Raw genomic sequence first — 19,844 nt, forward strand, 5'->3', positions numbered from 1 at the left:
GTCTATTATACAGCGCTCTGTTATACTCCATTTTTGTATAATATTGATAGTTTCTATAACTGTGATGTCATAATGATGTTATTTAAAGGTGGATTGATTCAGGTATGACACCATTAATAGCCTAGGTGTAAAATGCACGGCCTGCCTCTGACACACACACACACACACACACACACACACACACACACACACACACACACAGTACCAAATATTTGCCCACACCTCCTGAATGTGGGGTTCCAAACAAGCTAAGTATGGAGGAGGAGGTGTGATGATGTGGGGTTGCTTAACTGGTAACACTGTTGGTGATTTAGTCAAAATCGAGGGCACACAAGTTTTGTACTTAATGGGACAATCATTTGTTTTCCAACACTACAATGAAAAACAACCCTCTAGGTTATGCAAAATACATTTCTCCAAGAAGGAGAGTGATGAAATGCTACATCAAATGACCTGGCCTTCACAATCCCTAATCAAAATTTAGATGACATGATTTGGGATAAGATGAACAGGAAAGTAAAGGAAAAGCAGCCAACAAGCAATGAAAACCTCTGAAAACTCCTCAGGATATTTGAAAGACCATTCTAGGTGACTACCTCAATAATCTAAAGAGAGAATGCCTTGAGCATAAACTACTTTCGACAATCTAAAATATAAAAACATTTAAACACTGTTTTTGTTTACTACATATTTACATCAATGTTCTTTCTTAGTTTGGATGTCTTCAGTATTAACGTTCAATATTCCGGCCAAACATATCAGTCTATTTTTATATTGGTCTACCAGTAATATATCATATAGACAAGAGAGTGTTTTTTTTTTGCGCTATAAGTTCCTTAAAAACACCACAAACTGCACCACAGTGACAATGCAACATCACAATACCCCTTAATTGGTTCTTTGGTTGAGCCTTAACGTCTGTATGTACACCCTGACAACAGAGTGTTTATGAGTCAAGTCATATAAATGAGGACTAAAACACAACAGGGTATGCTGTTATAGGAAAATAATCAATAACTGTGTTATGTTGTGCAGTTTCCACCTGTAGGTGATTATTTTCCTATAATAGCAAGTGCCAAAGTATTGTATTCCTCGTATAGAACAGCCACATTTAAATAATATTTAATGCAAATAGAGATCTAGAAGTTTTAATTATCTATAAACTCTATTAATTATACTAAAAAAAAAAATGTAATTGTTTTAAGTCAGTGACTTTATGGAAAAGCTTGCCTTTGAAATTGGTTATGAAGAAATGTGAAGAGGTGTTTAAATGAGATTTAGATATTCAGCTTTTATATCTTAAATATAACATGGACAATGTAAAGAAACTGCAATTATGCAGAGTGCTGTGGGCCATGCCTAATGGTCTTCAAAAAAACTGTATAATGTATAATATAGGCATGTTTTCAATTACACTGTTTTGGAATCAGAATTGGAAATACTTTATGTGCTCACTAGAACTGGGTTTTGGTTGGTGCCAATGTGCAACTTTAAAAAGTATAACGTAAAACAAAACAAAGAGTGCAAGATGGAAAACTGTGTCATGACAGCACCAATAAGTGCAGAAATAATGAATAATGGTGCGGAAATATGATTTGAAATGAGCCCCAAATACCCTCTAGTGGTAGTAATAAAGTACTTCTATCAATTATATGGAATAAATGACTATACTGCATATTTTGTGTGCGTTTTGTGTCCAGTTCAGTTAAGGGACAGCAAATATAACAAGCCTTCAAACTGATGACTGGCCATTACAGGATGAAAGTAGAAACCTTAACCTCTTAATTTGGTCCAAACATGTTGGAGTGGGAGGAGAAGACATACCTTCTTGGCTTTGGGCTTCTCCTCATATGTGTCGGAAAGAGGCTTCTTCTTCGGCTGCAGCGTAGCTTTGGAGAAAAGCTCTTCAAACTCCTTCGTGTCAACAATATCTGGCTCTTCCAGAGAGCCCCACAATGTGTTATTACTGGAAAAAGAGATACACCAGCCATTTAACTGTACAAAAAGCATGTAGAAATATGTTACGTTTCAGACAGCAAAAGAACAACGGTTTGTGACAGAGTAAGGGAGGATTATAAAGAGCAGATTAGGCATGCTGTTCTCTCCCTGCTGTAAACAACAATTTTTTATGCTTAAAATGTTTATCCAAAGTTTTTTTAAGCTTTGCGAGATGAGGAGAAATGTGTTATTTTATTGTAAAAGTGAGCATAAAAAAGAAAAAGTTCTGAAAAGATTTTGTCCCACACGTGTCACAGAGAGATGATTCAAGTGTTCTTCCAGAAGCATTGCATTTGTCTGGACAGAACCACTGTCTCCTCCAAAATGACTGCGTCATTATGAATGAGAGGTATTTGAGTTGGCCTGTTGCTCAGTAACATGTTTAATACAAACAGGCTGCCTAGTCAGGAGCAGGGGGGAAACTAACATTGCCCTCATTGACTCTGCTACCTTCCTTTTTGTCTCTTCCTCCAGAATGGGGGGGAGGGAATCAAAACTTCAGATAATACAGCAGTTCATCTCCATCTGCTCATGTAAAGTGCTCCTGACTGAGGAAAAGCCAGAGAGGGCTTAGAAAGGCATAAATCTTATGCCACATAGGACAGTTTAATGGAACCGATTCTTTAGGATGTATTGTTATCATTTGTGTAAAGAATGTGGGTTCAAGACTATTCACCAGACACTGTGCAAAATTCATTGAATAGTAAAAAAATATATATTTTTTTACAACCAATTCTTTTTTGATTAATATTAAATAATATATAATAATAAACACCTCTTGCTTCTTAATCAATTCCTCACCATGCAAATCAGCATGCTTTTTAAACATGTTTAGATTATGTAGCACTGCCATGCAAACAACTGTAAAGGAGCAGTTACTATATACTGTAGATGATTACATATCAGAGTAAACTCATTGCTATAAACCTAAGATTTTAATTCAAATCTGTTTATTTGAAGCTTTAGGGATATAATCTGAGCAGAGCTTACCTCACATAATGAGCTGCCTTGACATTAAGGAGAGCTTTGGCAGGGTGTGTTTGTGATTGAGTAAAAGATTTTACAACCGAGAAACGAGGTTTTAAAGTACATAAAAGGGTCAAGTAGTTGGTCACGGATAGAATACCATAGCAATCAGCCATGCTGCCAGTGATTCAATTAAGGAAAAGTGAGACTAATCTGAAGCATTTGGAGAAACTGGTTTCTAGCAGTATTGTTGAAACGGATGTGATGGGAATTTTAACTTTGCCTACCATTTGTCCCACTGCTTTAAAACGCTCTAATGCATCTTAGTTCTTTCCTCAACTTGAAAGTATTTCGCTGGAGATGAGCCAATGTTTACACATTTTAAAATTTTACCTTTGAAGGTTTCTTTGTGAGGAGTGCAACTCAAAGACTAGCGTTGAAGACTAATATCATGATTTATGGGGTGTAATGATGTGTTCTCAGTACACATAAAAACAAATCTATATTTATATGTTTATGTATAAAAAATAAATACAACCTTAGCACTGATGACTAACATGAAAAGTGAGTTTAGCCCTGATACCTCTAGACTTGAGTGATGAAGGACACTAAGGCAGTGCTGTCCTGTCTTAATCCTACTTACTGTAACAGGAGTCCATAGAACTCCTGTGCTGCACTCCAAGCCCTCCAGCTGTATAAACTACAGGCACTTTAAAACAAGTACTCCATTTTCCCTAATATTTGTGAGGTATGTACACATTATTGTGTCTGTGTGTGTGCTTTCAAAATGAGATATTTAAGTGTCCTTACTTGCTGTCCTGAACCTGAATTCGAGTCCAGTAGAGAGGCTTCATGGGACATGCAGGTTCTATTGCTGGTTTGCGTGGGGGTTTTTCCATCGGTGTCCCAAAGGTCGGCAAAGGAGGTGGGGGGCCAAACCCTGGAAAGGGTGGAGGTGGGGGTGGTGCTCCAGGCATACCAGGTGGAGGAGGAGGAGGAGGAGGAGGAGGACCGGCTCCAGGAAGGGGTGGAGGAGGTGGGGGTGGTGCACTTCCAGCTCCAGGTAAAGGAGGTGGAGCGGGTGGTGATGTTGATCCAGGTAGAGGTGGTGGTGGTGGTGGGGGCAGAGGTGGCAGTGGTGGTGGGGGCGGAGGTGTTGGACCCGAAGCTGGTGGGACATGTAATTGGCCAAGCAGAGGAGGAGGTGGTAGAGGTGGAGCTCCAGGTACCACACCTAGATTTTGGGTAATTGAATCTAGGTCAAGTTTTCGTGGCAGGCTTTGAACAGGCTTGGTGCTCTCACTTTCTGAAGTCTTCAAAAAAGTTTCCCGGTCAGTTTGTATGCAAACATTACGATATGTTTTGAGGGATGCGTCGTCTTCTGTGGACACACAAGCATCACGCACTTTTCGCTTGCCCCGTGTATAGCCTCGCTCCTGCTCAATTCTAGTAATGGTTTCTTGCAGCCGGGAAATAGACACTGCATGCTCTCCACGCAGACGGAAGACCTTGAGCTCAAACTCAGCCTGGAATTGTATGCGGGTATAGATATTTGACAGATATTCGTGTTAGTAGACAGTGATAATGTGATGACAATCATTCATGCCATAAAGCAACTTAGCAATAAAAAGATGGCTAATACATGAAATATTATTTAAACACTAAGATCACCAGATCTTTTGTAGTCTACTAGTAGTATAACAAGTCCAATGAACCTGAAATGTATCTTAAGCCAGCCAACAAAAACAAAAATTACACATTATTACATTGTGAAGACTTTACTGACAGTTCTAATCTGTAAAACTTTTTTCAATTGAAACATCAGAATATGAAAGAATAGACATTCATCTAAAACACATTAATTAAAGGAAGGCCTAGAAATAATGTTTCTGCTAATGCAATCCTGTTTTCTGCTTGAGCAATAATCATGAAGATTTATAAAGCATGCAGCAATTTAAAAAAATTAGAATGGACCATTTATCTTACAAATTGCCATAAAAACACTATCATATAGTGTTATAGAAGATAAACAATATTTTATTAGAATGATATGATAATATCACCCATAGTGCAAAATTGACGTTTTAGTAATCTTTAACACTTTCAGCTATATCAATTCAAGTTGCTTCAGCTTCCTACTCTTCTAGGCTGTGGTAATATTATCAAGTTTCAACCATGAAAGTAAATGCAAAAATATTTTTGGTCTGTTGAAATATGAAAAACAACAAATGTTTTATATGATTTCCACATGTTTCTTATTATAATGTAGTCTATGAAGAACCCAATGAGGCATGTTCCTGTCTTTCAGCGCTCTGCTTGTCAGTGCTAAACATCTCCATTTTGTTTTCCCTCAAACCGAATGGGCCTGTGACAAACAACATGCTATGACACAATAGATGTGGCTACATAGGGTAACATTAATCATCCTCAATGACATGTAAAAAGACTGCAAAAAAAATAAATGCTACAGAACATATGGTTTGAAGCCTCTCTAATGGCTTATCTTGGCCAGCATATTTTTAACTCTTTCCAGAGACATATTATTCAATTAATAGTTTAATATTTTATAACAAAGAATGCATGGATAGCGTTACACACAAAAGTGTTCCCAATAGACTAAAACTAACAGTTACTTCAACAAAGCAATTTTATTCCATATGGGTGGCTTGAGTTCAACACCGGTGACTGTGAAAAACAGTTTTATTAAGCAATACACGCTGACAATCTAAACATATTTGACAAGGTCTACTCAATCTGGCTTAATTTGTTTAGAAAACCAGACCGGAGTGCTAACCTCTAATGTGTCAATGTCTGTCATTACATATGTAAATCACTTTTAGAACATAAAGAAAGGATGTAAAAAAAAACTGTATCAGAAATATTCTCTCTCCTGATATTTCTGTGGAAGAGCATTTGAAATTGCCATTTAGCAGCATAAACAATGAATTGGACATTTTCTGCAGCAGATACATCAGTACGGGGTGCACAATGGGAATTCAATGGGAATTCATTCTAACCTATTTTTTGGCGTATCTCAAATAAATAATTTTAAAAAGTTGCCATATAGAATAGTAATGGTTTTGACTGTAATTTCTATGGATGGAATGTCAGGACACATCCAGCTTGTAAACTTTGATCTTGATTCATATGAGGAGCTAGCTGGAGATAGATCTCCATCTGAAACTATAAGTCCACTATGGCTTCTTTAGTTAATTCTGCTAGTGCTATGAGTCAGGGGTTCTCAAAGTATGATCTAGGGACCCTTGAAAGGTCTATGACCTGTAGCCTGGGGGGGTCAGAATTTTTTTTTTTAGAACACTATGATTTTGTGATGATTTTATAATCCAGCCATAACAACTGAATTAACTGTATAACGTGAAACGTCACAAAATGTAGCAAATTTGATAGAAATGGCTAGTGTCTGTGAACATTCAAATAGACTACTGTCTGTGAACATTAAACCACAAAAGTTATTAAAAGCTATTCAATAAGTTTTAAAAACATACCAAAGCACGCATGATGGATGTAGTGCATCACATTTGCCGTCTTACTATAAGGAGGCTTAGACACATGAACTTTATCTCCAGAGCTTCTATGAGAGTAACTTCTACTACTAGGGTAGATGCAGTAGTAGCAATGATACAGTATATTGTGTGATTGTGTAATTCATTATAACAATTCTATTAAATATTTGTTATATATTATTATATTATATAAAAAAAAGAAAAAGCATTAAAATTATTTATTAATTAAAATCATTTGATTGTAAAAAATGATATTGTAAATTTGTTATCATAAAAACTGAATTATTACAAAACATATAACAGGTTTAAAGAATTTAGGTTAAATCTTTTTTGCAATAGATTCAATGGCCTCAAAGAGTACATATTGTAGCAAGCATATGCTTAATGACTGTTATAATTGAAAATACAAAAAATATGGTAATAATAATAATAATAATAATAATAATAATAATGTTATAATTTAAATACATGTGAAAATTTCTCCCCTGGAAGGATTTCCGTGCCCCAAAAAGTGTGAGAACCCCTGCTGTGGTTACAATAGCACAATAAACTTTACGTAAACCTGCATTTGCTGGCTATAATTTTTATATATATATATATATATATATATATATATATATATATATATATATATATATATATATATATATATATATATATATAATTACTCCTATAATTACTCCTGCGTTATGATGCAGTACCTCAAACTTGTACTAGTTTTGCGCAGGAAATCAGGACTGAGCATACAGCAAATTGTGATATGACCTGTGGAATCAATTGTGTATGCTGACATCTAGTGCCTATTGAGCGTACTACATTTTCTAAATGGAACTAAGATAAAAAAATGTAGGTCTTACCTTCAGATTTTCTACTTCCACTTTACATTCTCTCTTCAGCTGCAGAAGAGCAGCCTGGTGTTCTGGAAGAACAGTTCAAATTGAAAAGTGTAGAGTAGAAGAGTAGAGTTGCAAAAAATTCTGTCAATCTCCTTAAGAAACAGTAAAAGTATGAGATGACAGACACACATGCAGAATGGAGAGAAATGGTGAAGAGGTGGTAGCTCAGTGGTTAAGGCATTGGGCTTTGGATCAGAAGATCACAAGTTCAAATCCCACCACCACCAAGCTGCCACTGCTGGGCCCTTGAGCAAAAAGCCCTAAAACACTCCCCTGCTCAGTTGTAAGTCGCTTTGGAAGTAAATTGAGAAAGAAAGAGAGCAAGGGGAATTCTCCGACACCAAAAAACATTTGATCATACTTTCACCGACAGGAAGGATAAGCGTGAAAATAATTAATATTATTTAATGTATTTATTTATGTAAATACATTGAATTAATAGTATTTAATATATTTATTTATGTAAATACATTATATTATCCTAAGCAAATCTCAAATGAAAAACACCACACTCTCCTGATTTCCAGAAGAAAATCATCACTAAATAAATCCAAAAACAAAGTTTCATCATGTTCATCATCAGATCAGATCTCAAACCTGTGCCTAAAAAGACTGACTCTGCAGTTGTGTGACAATTTAAAAGAAACAATATGTGTAAGTAAGGTATTGGATTACAAAACCTATAAAAATAAAAAAAAGTTTTGTGGTCCAATGCTACAACAAGTTTCTGGAACTGTACTTGACTGATTTACTAAACCTATTCCCTCATTGGTGTTTCATAATGATGGAGAAAAATGCCATCATGATCCATCAACCTGATGTTCATTTGTCTTCCAGTGAATGTGGAGTAAGGGGAATAAATGACTTTTAAACCAGTGCTGGTGTGATCTGACTGTTAGCATTAAAATATTTCCAGAAATGCAGCCATGATATCAATCCATGCTACTTGACTCAAAGAAGCCTTTTGGTATATTTCAACAAATCAGTAATTTAGTAGATAATTCCAGTAGTAGTAATTCGATTTGAGCTTTCTATGGTAATTATTCTAACAATTACCATACAAGCATTTTATGATGAACAATTACAGCAATAATAATGAGCTATTCTTCACTTCTTATGCTGTACGTTGTCTGCAGTAGTACAGTGTGATCATATTTAATGGCTGATTTCTATGATTCAAAACAAGTTACTATCATTTTAATGATAGTTAGCACAATTTGCTAGGCTAATTATTGTTATCATAGACTAGACTAAACGCTTGATGCCCCATTGTGGGTTTTTTCACCAATGTATTTTTACGAAGGCATGAAGGCACAAGGAAACATGAATTACAACTAAAAGAATCCAATTAAACAGTGATTTCTATCTACATGGTCGAGTATGAGCCTATGCACAATAGCCACATCAGTAATTGCAGGGTATAGACTATGTGCTAAAGATGTGCCCTTTATTCTACCCCTTGGCCCTCCTTTTATACTCCATAAGTAGTTACACTTCTAAAGTGCTATGGCTACTTTACATACAGTGAACTTCTCAGTGAAACTGGTTTTGCATTCATACTTCTTTTAAATAAAAGCAGGGGAAATTTTCAGCTATGCAATGCATTTTCAATGTAAAATATAAGTAATTTAGAGAAACAAACATTTAAATGTAATTATCATACTCTAAAATAAAATAAAAGTCATTTGGATACAATACCCTGTAAATTTAGCACTGTGTTAAGGAATGCATTATATTACATAAATAATCAAATGCAACGGTGCCATCGATTTTGTCCAGCTAATTTTCTTTTAGCAATTGATTTTACCACTCAAATCCAAAGTTTTCTTTCTGCTTTCAGCAACATGGAAGTAGATTATAATGTGAGAGGTGTCTTGACTGAAGAATGCCTTGTGTAAGGGCAAACAGTCAAAGAAGTCTTAAGCATGTTTCTGTATATAGATAAATGATCTGACCTGCTTCGGTGTAACGGAGTCCCACTTTCTCTTCTTCATCCTTTGGCTTGGGTGGGGGCCATATTGCTTGAAGTCTCCCAGGTGTCCTGTCATCATTATCTCCTGGGGAGGACAGCTCAGTCTTGGAAGAAAAGAAATCGGTTAAGACAATGTTATAAAAGGTTATAGATTAAGTTTTAAAACTTTGTTGCCACCTATACAGCTAATATATAGCTTTGTCTACACAAACTTGTATTTAATTGTATATGCCATGTTTTGCCCCACTACTTTTCTTTTTTGACAGCTTGAAGTAGTAATCCTCAACAGTATCCAAAGCATTTTTTTCTTTGTTGGATAATTTTAGTATACCTGTTACTTGTTTATTTAGATAAACATTAAAAGAATAGGCGACTCTGTATTCAAAATATGTTCCATATTCCATTATTTGGTTTCTGGTCACTGCAGCTCACAGTGATGTAGCAATTAAATAATAACTACATTTTTGAAACTCATATGGATTTAAAAACAATCTTCAATAAATGTATTTTTATATGCTTGATACAAAAAAAAAGGAAAATGTTTCAGAAACAATTTCAACACCAGTTTCAGTGCCTAATGACTTATAACACCAATTATCCTGATTATATTCATTATCCTTGCCTCATGCACAGTAGGTTGAGAGACAGGACACAAAGTTTAGAATATGTAAAATTACAATAAAGTTATATGTCATATAACTACAATATCATAGACTGTTATTTAGGCTAGCTATAGTAGTCATAGACTGATGACTACAACTAGCCTGGGCAGTGGCCATAGCTTATAGCAACTAAGGATGCAATTCAAGGATTTGTCATTCGTACTGGTAAATAAATTAAGTGATACATACTTTGCCTTCTCCTGGACTCTTGTCAATGCTAGGTGATTTAGTTAGAGGTTTCTCAAAGATGGATTTCAGCAACTCTCTTTCATTTTTTATTTTCTTCTTGACAGCCTCTAGATCCACTGAAACATCTACAGTGTTGTTTAATAAGGGCTTAGACAAAAACTTTAAAGACTCTCCTGTTGTATCTTTTGCTAATCCTTTGTCTCCTGTAATAAGGGCTTCTGTGTCCTTTGGGCCTTTTTCTGCACTCTCCTCACTGCGGATGTCATCAAAATGTATCAATCGGCGCCACTGGTTCTTAGACTCAGACTTTTCTTTTGAATCAGCTCCCTTTTTGTGTGTAGAAGTGCTTGCCTGGTGCTGTTTCAGTTTAGCTTTGTTGACATGCTGTTTAAGACTCAGCAATGCCCGATCTGTATCTTTTTGCTTGATCTCAGACAGAGTCTCTCTATCCTCTCCTACAGCACCTTTCTTTAGTACCCGTAAACCACTGAAAAGGGCTGGCAACTGGAAGGGTTCCTTGGATGTTAACGAGAGTGATTTGGGAGAGAGAGTTGTGGAATGATTTGTGATGGTTTTCTTGGTGGCAGACATGTCCTCTTTAATGTCTTGTGAAGGAGAAGTGGCACTTGGCATGACATAATTTAGGGACTCTTTCTGATCCAAGGATAAAGGGTCCTTTGGTTGAAGAGCTAAGATAGGAAAGGTATCGTTTATTGGGCTGTGAGACTCTAACCCGATGAAAATAAATTTTCGTGTTCCCCAACTCTTGTCTTGATCGGAATTTTGCTTTTCTGAAATCGATGAGGAGTCCAAAGCATTTCCATCTGTTGTTGGTATAGCTGGAGACTCTAATGTTAGCTTAATGGGAGACTCGCAAGCTAAAGGCACATGAAGAGAGTCCTCAGTCCTATATGGAGAAATAGGAAAATAGTCTTCAGTCCTGCCAGGAGAAAGAAGAACAGAGTCTTCAGACATAGATGGAGAAACAGGAAGAGAGCCTTCAGTCCTGGATGGAGAAACTGTATGTCCATCAGCACTACAATCTCCAGGCAAAACTAGATTGGTTTGTTCCCTGAATATGTGATCTTTGGCAGATGACATATCTAAACCCATTTCTACTTCAATGCTGTCTGCTCCACTATGTAGATAAGAATCCCCAAGAAGGCCTGGAGAGGAGTCCTGCTGACTGTCAGAACTCTTATTGGAAAATGTCCTGTTCAAAATAGATACACCATCTTTACTTGTAGACTCCAAATCTGTGAGAAATGGAAAGTTTAAACTTGTTTTAGACACATCACTCTCCCTTGCATGATGATTTCTAGACTCTTCATGCTGGCCAAGACTCCCTTCATCTTCCTCCTCATTTTCATTGTCACTGTAGGTCTCCACTCTGGTAACTTGAACCACATCTGAGTCTGGAAAAACATTAATGGAAGAAGAAAAAGGCCTTCTCCAACTTGGAAAGAGAGAGTTCTCCTCCTTATAGAACTCAGTATTGAACTGTTTAACTGTTAGCCCAGATCTGAGAGTATGTTTCATTTCTGGACTTGGAGGAACATTAAGAAAGCTGTTATTAACATCACCATAGTTAGCAGGGTGTGGATATGACTCTTCTTCAGGCAATGTCTGGAAGGACTTAAGCACAGCACTCTCCCCTGCTTGCTGCTGAGAGTCTGTCCTTGCAAACCTAGGAGAGGCTAATAACTTATGGATTAATGACCCACATGAATTGTCCCCATCCATTTCAAGAATTTTAAAGCTTTCTTCAATCCACTTAAAAATAAAACTGTTCAATCACTCTTTTGTAGGCATTCAGTGTGATCAAGACCAATATGACATTTTGGTCGGAAAAGAGAAGTCTTTTGTGAAAGCAAATCCGCTTGTTTTTCTTGCCTACTCTAAGAGTGTTTCGATTATAGCCTCAATAAAACTCCCTCTTATCTTGCTTCCTTTTGGCAGGTAAAGCTGTATTTGAGCTGTGCCCTCTTCAAGACAAAAACATAAATCTTTACCACAACATGATGTTTAGTTCTTTCAGCAAATATCAGACCATCCAGTGCTGTAAATTAGGTTAAAACCGACTGACAGTCCTGGCCATGTTGCTTGTTTACAAAACATTGGAAGTTTAAAGAATCTTTCTGGAAGCTAAAAAGCTATACTTCTCTCCAGCAAGTGTAGTCCAATGTGTCCTCAGCATAAAATTTCAGTGCATGGCAGTCTCTTGGCACTGTGCTTTCTTCTTTCTTGTTGAAAGTATTCAACAGTCTGTGTGTCTACCAAAGAAAGTTTAGCGCTGTCTTTGTGAATATCAGTGAGGTTCGGTGTAGAATGCGTCACACCGGTTTACCTACACTTCCCCCCCTCTCAACTCCATGGGAAGAGACCGTACAGCCAGGTGTCCTATTACTTATTCTTACTTCCTCATAATGGCAGTCTGTACAACCTACGTCACTCCCTCCCTTCCCCCTCCTTCTCTCTCTCTCCTTCTCTCTCTCTCTCTCTCTCTCTCTCTCTCTCTTTTGCCCTCCCTCTCTGTCTTGCTAATCCAGTGGCTCAGGGGTGGGCGGTAATGCATAACCCTGTACAAAGCATTAAGCTTTTGCCCAGAAGACTAAATCACTACAGCGCCACAATTCCACACTGCTAAAACAACAACAACAAAAAACAACTTGGTTTACCTGCACATTTTTAAACTGAACAAATGTATGAAATTAAGCCTTTTGGGCAAAGATGTATGTAATTATATATAAATATAGTACATTCTGCACTAGTAAATTTTTTTAGAACAGCAAATGCTTCATTGTGCTAATATTTAAATCCACAATGCATTACTGGTACAAAAGATTTCTCTCTCTCTCAGTCGTCTATCTTGCTGAAAATAACTCCAAAGTCACAATGTAATTTATTTTTTATTTGTGTTTCATATTTCTTAAAAGTAGTTCTTGTAGAACTGCACCATATATCATCCAGCCAATTTATATTTAGAGCTGATAGTATTTAAATACATCTTTAAATACTATCATCAAATGTAACCTGTTAAGATCTTTATTAATGCACAAAGATAATTGTATAATAGTAAACAAAAGAAAGAATAAAGAATAGAATCATGTAAACGATACCAAGAAAAGAAAATTTGTACTATAAGTTGAATACCATTAGCATATTTCAAGAAATAATCAGTTTAAAAAATTTGGCATTGCAACATATATTTAAATCCTGGGCTCTTATTAAAGTGATATGGTGCTCTTATGTAAGAAACATGACAGATGTTTCCTTCTGCTATTTTACAAAATGCAACTTGTCTGAGTACACAATATAAGAGCTGGCATCTAAATAAACATTTACTTTCGTTATTATTATACATTAATTATACATGATTAAGTTAAGGACAAAAATGTACATTTATCTTATAACATCTAATCTGAGCTTTCTCACATCACACATCCACATTGTTCACATTAAAGGTCATTTTATAACAATCAAATTCAGACAGATTTATTTCAGCTATAATTCAGTTTATAAAAAATACCAGTGTATTGTAGTCAAATGTTTACATACACAATCTCTTTAAACAGACTACAAGATTCAGAAAATGATTCATAATTTTAAGTTAAAAGGTCTTGCTTTAGAAATAGTGCACTTTTTAACTATTTTGCTGTTGAAATCATGGGAAAATCTAAGCAAATCAGTCAAGAGCACTACACGTTTGGATCCTTTGGAGCAATTTCCAAACAACTGATGGTACCATGAGGTAATCTAAAAATCGTTGGACCACACAGCCATTGCATAATTCCCAAAAGAGGCACAATTGATAAACTGTTCCAAAAGTTTAAACTGAAACCTAAGACAAAACAATATTGGAGAACTTAGAGGCATCAAGAACCAAATATGTACATCAACTATTTAGAGATTCCTACTTTACATTATCCTGAAAGTGTGGAGAGGGAATGCCCCAACTCCAAGACTGGTAAGCCATAATAATGTCCTGACCTCACACTCATGCAATTTGTGTGACTAAATTAAAAAGTGTGTCTCTACAGTTACACCAGTTTTGTCAGAAGCAAAGAGCATACAAAATAATATTAAAATGAATACCATCAAATACCACATTTTGACCAATCTGTAATTAAGATGGCTCTTATTTATTATTATAAAACGTCCTCCTGTAGATATAAATTAGACACCATAACTGACAACACAGGACTTGTAGGGCAACATAAAATGTGAAAAATTGAGTTTGAATATATTTTACCTAGTTGTACATAAACATTTAGCCTCAGCTATAAACAGTCTGGAAATGCTAAATATAGGTATGCATTTTCCACTGAAAAAGGCAAGTATTGTCTTTAACATCTTTTACAATTGCTAGTGACATGCCATTCATTCCACCTGACAATCAGCCAAATCAAGTCTGAACTGAACTGAGAAAGCTGGATTTAATGAAATACAAACCATTCTGTCATTCTATAATGTAGGCTGCCAATAATTTATTATATACTGCTAAAAAAACAACAGATATTCTTCTTCTTCTGTTTTAAATATAATTTAAAGCACTGTTAGATGGATGCACTAAGGATATACCTATTATGTTTCAGAATATGTAGAAATGTAAAATGCCTATGTGCTTATCTGTGCTTGGGTGTAACTCCACACCCAAACAAAGTATGATACTGTCCTACCAGCTTAAAAAGGCATGCAAAGAGGAGTAGGTGTTGTAATTTGTTTTATAATTTTTAAAATAGTAATTATTGTAATGTCTCACCTTCCTTAACTCATCTAAATACAATGTACAATGCTACATGGTTATTTTCAGGCTGAAATGTTGAAATATGAAATACAAAGACAATTTGTTATAGATCTAGATTTAGCTAACCCCAGTTAATAACACAAATACAAATAAAAACTATTTAATGTTTTGTAGATATACTCAGGCTTAAAGGAATTCATTTATTACAAAATGATTAATTAGGAATATGTAAGATAAAAAAAAAAACAGAAACAAGATGTTTGCAGAATCAAAAAGATTATATAGACTATTCATTTTAGCATCATAACTTAGTGGCCAATAAAAGCTCCCTGAGATGGTATGAGGAAGAAATCTTAAAAATAACCAGTCTCAAAGGGAAACCAAACTCATCTGGGTAACCAGATGTCCATTAATTATAGTTCCATCATTGTAAAATTATCAATTGTGTTCTGAGGGACACTTGCATGCAAAACTGTTCATGCCAAATGCAGCATTTAACCATTGTAACAGACTGGTTATATTAATTACAGTCCCATCCATATTTGTGCTTCTTGAGTTTAACTCTCCACAGAAAACTGGATCTTTCAGATGTGAGAGAACCTGCAAAATGACTCAACCCAGATTCCACTTCAAGATAAAGTGGTGTGAAAGCTTTAGAAATGGCTTTATAACCTTTTCCAGACTGATAGATCTTAATAACTTTCTTTCTCCTTTGTTTCAGAATTTCTTTGGATCTCAGCATGATGTCTAGCTTTTGAGGATCTTTCGTCAGGCAGGTCCTATTTAGGAGATTTTTTGATTGCGAACAGGTGTGGCAGTAGGCCTGGGTGTGGCTAGAGAAATTGAACTCAGGTGTGATAAACAACACTTTTAACAGTGGGCAAACACCTTTTCACACAGTTTTGGATTTTGTTTACCCTCATTAATAAAAACCCCAATTTAAGAATTGAATGTTGTGTTCACTTGTGTTATCTTTTACTAATGTTTTATTAGTTTGATGATCTGAAACATTAAAGTGTGACAAACATGCAAAAAAAAAGTAAGAAATCAGGAAGGGGCAAACACTTTTTCACCCCACTGTATATGCCAAAATGAGCTTATCAACTTTTTTTTCTTTTGGCTTCTCCCATTGGAGTCGCCACAGCGGCTCATCTGTCTCCATACCCCCTGTCATCTACATCTGCCTCTTTCACACCAACTACCTGCATGTCTTCTCTCACTACATCCATAAACCTCCTCCTTGGCCTTGCTCTTTTCCTCTTTTCTGGTGATTCCAGCCTTCATTCTTTTACCGATATACCCTCTGCACATGTCCAGACTATCTCAATCGTGCCTCTCTCACTTATCGTGACTCCCAATGAAAATCTCAGCATCTTCAGCTCTGCCACCTCCAGCTCTGCCTCCGGTCTTTTACTTAATGCCACTGTCTCTTAACCATACACTACAGTCCTATATACATTTTCTTTCACTCTTGCAAATACCCTTCTATAACAAATCATTCCTCGGCCTGACCAATCGGTACAAATCCTTTTCTCCTTCCTTAGTGTCCAACATCTAATAAGGCTCCTCATATGCCTTTTCCTTGGCTTTTGCTACATCTCTCTTCACCTGCTGCATCTTCTTGTACTCCTGCCTATCCCAATTTTGTTTTGCCAAACTTTTTCTCCTTATGCGCTCCTGTACTTCCTCATTCCACCACCACGTCTCTTTGTCTTCTTTCTATTTCCAGATGTCACACCAAGAACCTTTCTATCTGTCTCTCTTATCACTTCTGCAGTAGTTTCCCAATCATCCAGCAACTCTTCACCACCACAGAGCCCCTGTCTGACCTCTTCCCTGTACCTTACACCACAATTTTCCTGCTTCAGTTTTCACCATCTTATTCTTCTTTCAGTCCTCACTCTCCTCCTGTTATTCTTCACCCACAAAGCCATCCTACAGACCACCATTTGATGCTGTCTATCTATACATATCTGATTTCGCATATGTTTTACGCTGGATGCCCTTCCTAATTTAACCCTGCCCTTTTATCAGCGCTTGAGACCGGCACTAAGAGTGCACTGACTTGTGCAACCCTATTGGCTGGCGATCGTCTTCACTGTACCCCGCAAAATCGTATATCTGCTATAAATGGACATTGGGTGCAATGTCAGAGGAAAATAAGTTCCCTCTTGAGTCTGGTTCCTCTCAAGGTTTCTTCCTAATGCCATCTCGGGGAGTTTTTCCTTGCCACAGTCGCCACCACCTTGCTCATCAGGGGCAAACTTGCACTTATAAAGAACATATTTACTTTTACTCACCACATTTTCTGTGTAAAGCTGCTTTGAGACAATGTTTATTGATAAAAGCGTTATACAAATAAAAATGAATTGAATTGGATTAGTATTAGCTTATCAACAAAATGGCTTAATTGTCATAGACATAGTTTACCTTCACCTGGACAGAACAGAATCACCTGGTGATTTGGGCCATTGCTCAATTCTTATATTTAATTTGTATTTAAAGCTAAATCCCATTTACATAACACAGTTTGCTATAACTATAAAGATACATATACTAAATATCTGAGCAGTAATTGTTGTCCAAATAACATTTTCTAATACTGCCAAGCTCAACTGCACTGCATAATGTCTAAATAAAATGAAAAATCCAGAGGTATTAATTCATATATATATATATATATATATATATATATATATATATATATATATATATACATACACACACACACACACACACACACACACACACACACACACACACACACATACATCAGTGTTTCCTGATTCCTTTTTTTTTTTTTTTTTTTTTTTTGCATGTTTGGCAAAATTTTATATTTCAGATCATCAAACTAATTTAAATATTATTAAAAGATAACTCACATGAACACGTAGTTTTTAAATGAAGGTTTTTATTATTGAGGGAAAACTAAATCCAAAAATACATGACCCTGTGTGAAAAAGCAACAACTGCAATCAAGTGTTTGCAATAACTTGCAATGAGTCTGTTACAGCACTGTGGAGGAATTTTGGCCCACTCATCTATGCAGAATCGTTGTAATTCAGCTACATTGGAGGGTTTTTGAGCATGAACCGCCTTTTTAAGGTCATGATGCCACAGCATTTCAATAAGATTCAGGTCAGGACTTTGACTAGGCCACTCCAAAGTCTTAATTTTGTTTTTCTCCAGCCATTCAGAGGTGGACTTGCTGGTATGTTTTGGACCATTTTCCTGCTGCAGAACCCAAGTTCGCTTCAGGTCACGAATACATGGCCAGACATTATCCTTCAGTATGTTTTGGAAAAAAGCAGAATTTATGGTTACATTTATTACAGCAAGTCTTCCAGGTCCTGAAGCAGCAAAACAGCCTCAGACCATCACACTACCACCACCATATTTTACTGTTGGTATGATGTTCTTTTTCTAAAAAAAGAACATCTGTTGGTACGGTGTTGGTACAGTGTTACTTTTACGGCAGACGGAATGGGACACACAAGTTCCAAAAAGATCATCAAGATGATTCCTGGCAAAACTGAGACAAGCCTTTATGTTCTTTTTGCTCAGCAGTGGTTTTCGTCTTGGAACACTGCCATGCAAACTATTTTTGCCCAGTCTCTTTCTTATGGTGGAGTCATGAACAGTGGCCTTAACTGAGGCAAGTGAGGCCTGCAGTTCTTTGGATGTTGTTGTGGGGTCTTTTGTGACCTCTTGGATGAGTCGTCGCTGTGCTCTTGGGGTAATTTTGGTTGGCTGGCCACTCCTCGGAAGGATCTCCACTGTTCCATGTTTTTGCTATTTGTGAATAATGGCCCTCACTGTGTTTCACTAGAGTCCCAAAGCTTTAGAAATGGCTTTATAACATATTTAGACTGATAGACCTCAATTACTTTCTTTCTCATTTGTTTCTGAATTTCTTTGGATCTTGGCATGCTGTCTAGCTTTTGAGGATCTTTTGGTCTACTTCACTTTGTCAGGCAGGTCCTATTTAAGATATTTCTTGGTTGTGAACAGGTGTGGCAGTAATCAGGCCTTGGTGGGGCTAGAGAAATTGTTCACTTGTGTTATTTTTTAATAATATTCAAATTAGTTTGATGATCTGAAACATTAGTGTGACCAACATGCAAAAAAAACAAAACAAAAATAATCAGGAAGGGGCAAACACTTTTTCCACACCTCACAGCACTGTTTACAACTAAGTTAGATCTTCTAAAAGGTTATTGGCAGGTGCCCCTCACACCTCAGGCATCTGAGATATCTGCTTTTGCTATCCCAGACAACTTTCTCGAGTATACAGTAATGGCTTTTGGTCTCCGTAATGCACCCTCGACTTTTCAAAGGCTAATGAACCAGGTGTTAGGAGGGGTTCTGAGCTGTGCTGCTTACCTTGATGATGTGGTGATGTATTCTGATACTTGGGAAGACCACTTGAACCTTCTGGAGCTTGTATTTACGTGCCTTGCTAAGGCTTCTAAGTATTGAATTTGGACAAATGTGAGTTTGGCAAGGGGGTGGTCTCTTACCTTGGTAAAATAGTGGGCCGAGGTATAGTCAAGCCTTTGGATGCTTAGATACAGGCAATTAATACCTTCCCTGTTCCCCAGTCGAGATGAGACCTCCGTTGTTTCTTGGGTATGGCTGGATATTATTGCTGTTTTATAGCTCCCCCATTCTTGCTGCTCCCGAGCGTCGCAAACATTTCAAACTAGAGGTAGATGCTAGTGGCACCGGGGCTGGTGCGGTACTTATCCAAGAGGATGATCATGGGATGGAGCACCCTGTGTGTTTCTTTTCCAAGAAGTTTTTAAAATACCAACTTCACTACAGTACAATTGAGAAGGAGGCACTGGCCATGCTGTTGGCTTTACAGCATTTTGAAGTGTATCTCGGTGA

The 19,844-nt window shown here is 36.7% G+C and overlaps 1 protein-coding gene across 2 annotated transcripts in view; it reads right to left on the reverse strand.

The window, feature by feature from the left end:
* LOC124390391 (formin-like) overlaps positions 1-19,844 on the reverse strand; it is an 87,942-nt gene that overhangs the window by 40,262 nt on the left and 27,836 nt on the right. Inside the window, exons 1-5 of one of the 2 annotated variants that reach the window (XM_046856295.1) lie at positions 10,208-12,705; positions 9,340-9,460; positions 7,346-7,407; positions 3,775-4,490; positions 1,825-1,966 (exon numbers count right to left, since the gene is read on the reverse strand). In XM_046856295.1, the coding sequence (XP_046712251.1) occupies positions 1,825-1,966; positions 3,775-4,490; positions 7,346-7,407; positions 9,340-9,460; positions 10,208-11,950 (2,784 nt within the window). In that variant the 5' untranslated portion in view covers positions 11,951-12,705. Of the gene's footprint in view, positions 1-1,824; positions 1,967-3,774; positions 4,491-7,345; positions 7,408-9,339; positions 9,461-10,207; positions 12,706-19,844 lie in introns of those variants that run through there. The other variant, XM_046856296.1, reaches the window with a different exon arrangement.

The sequence above is a fragment of the Silurus meridionalis genome, chromosome 8, assembly GCF_014805685.1.
Source record: "Silurus meridionalis isolate SWU-2019-XX chromosome 8, ASM1480568v1, whole genome shotgun sequence".
In the NCBI taxonomy this organism is placed as follows: Eukaryota; Metazoa; Chordata; class Actinopteri; order Siluriformes; family Siluridae; genus Silurus; species Silurus meridionalis.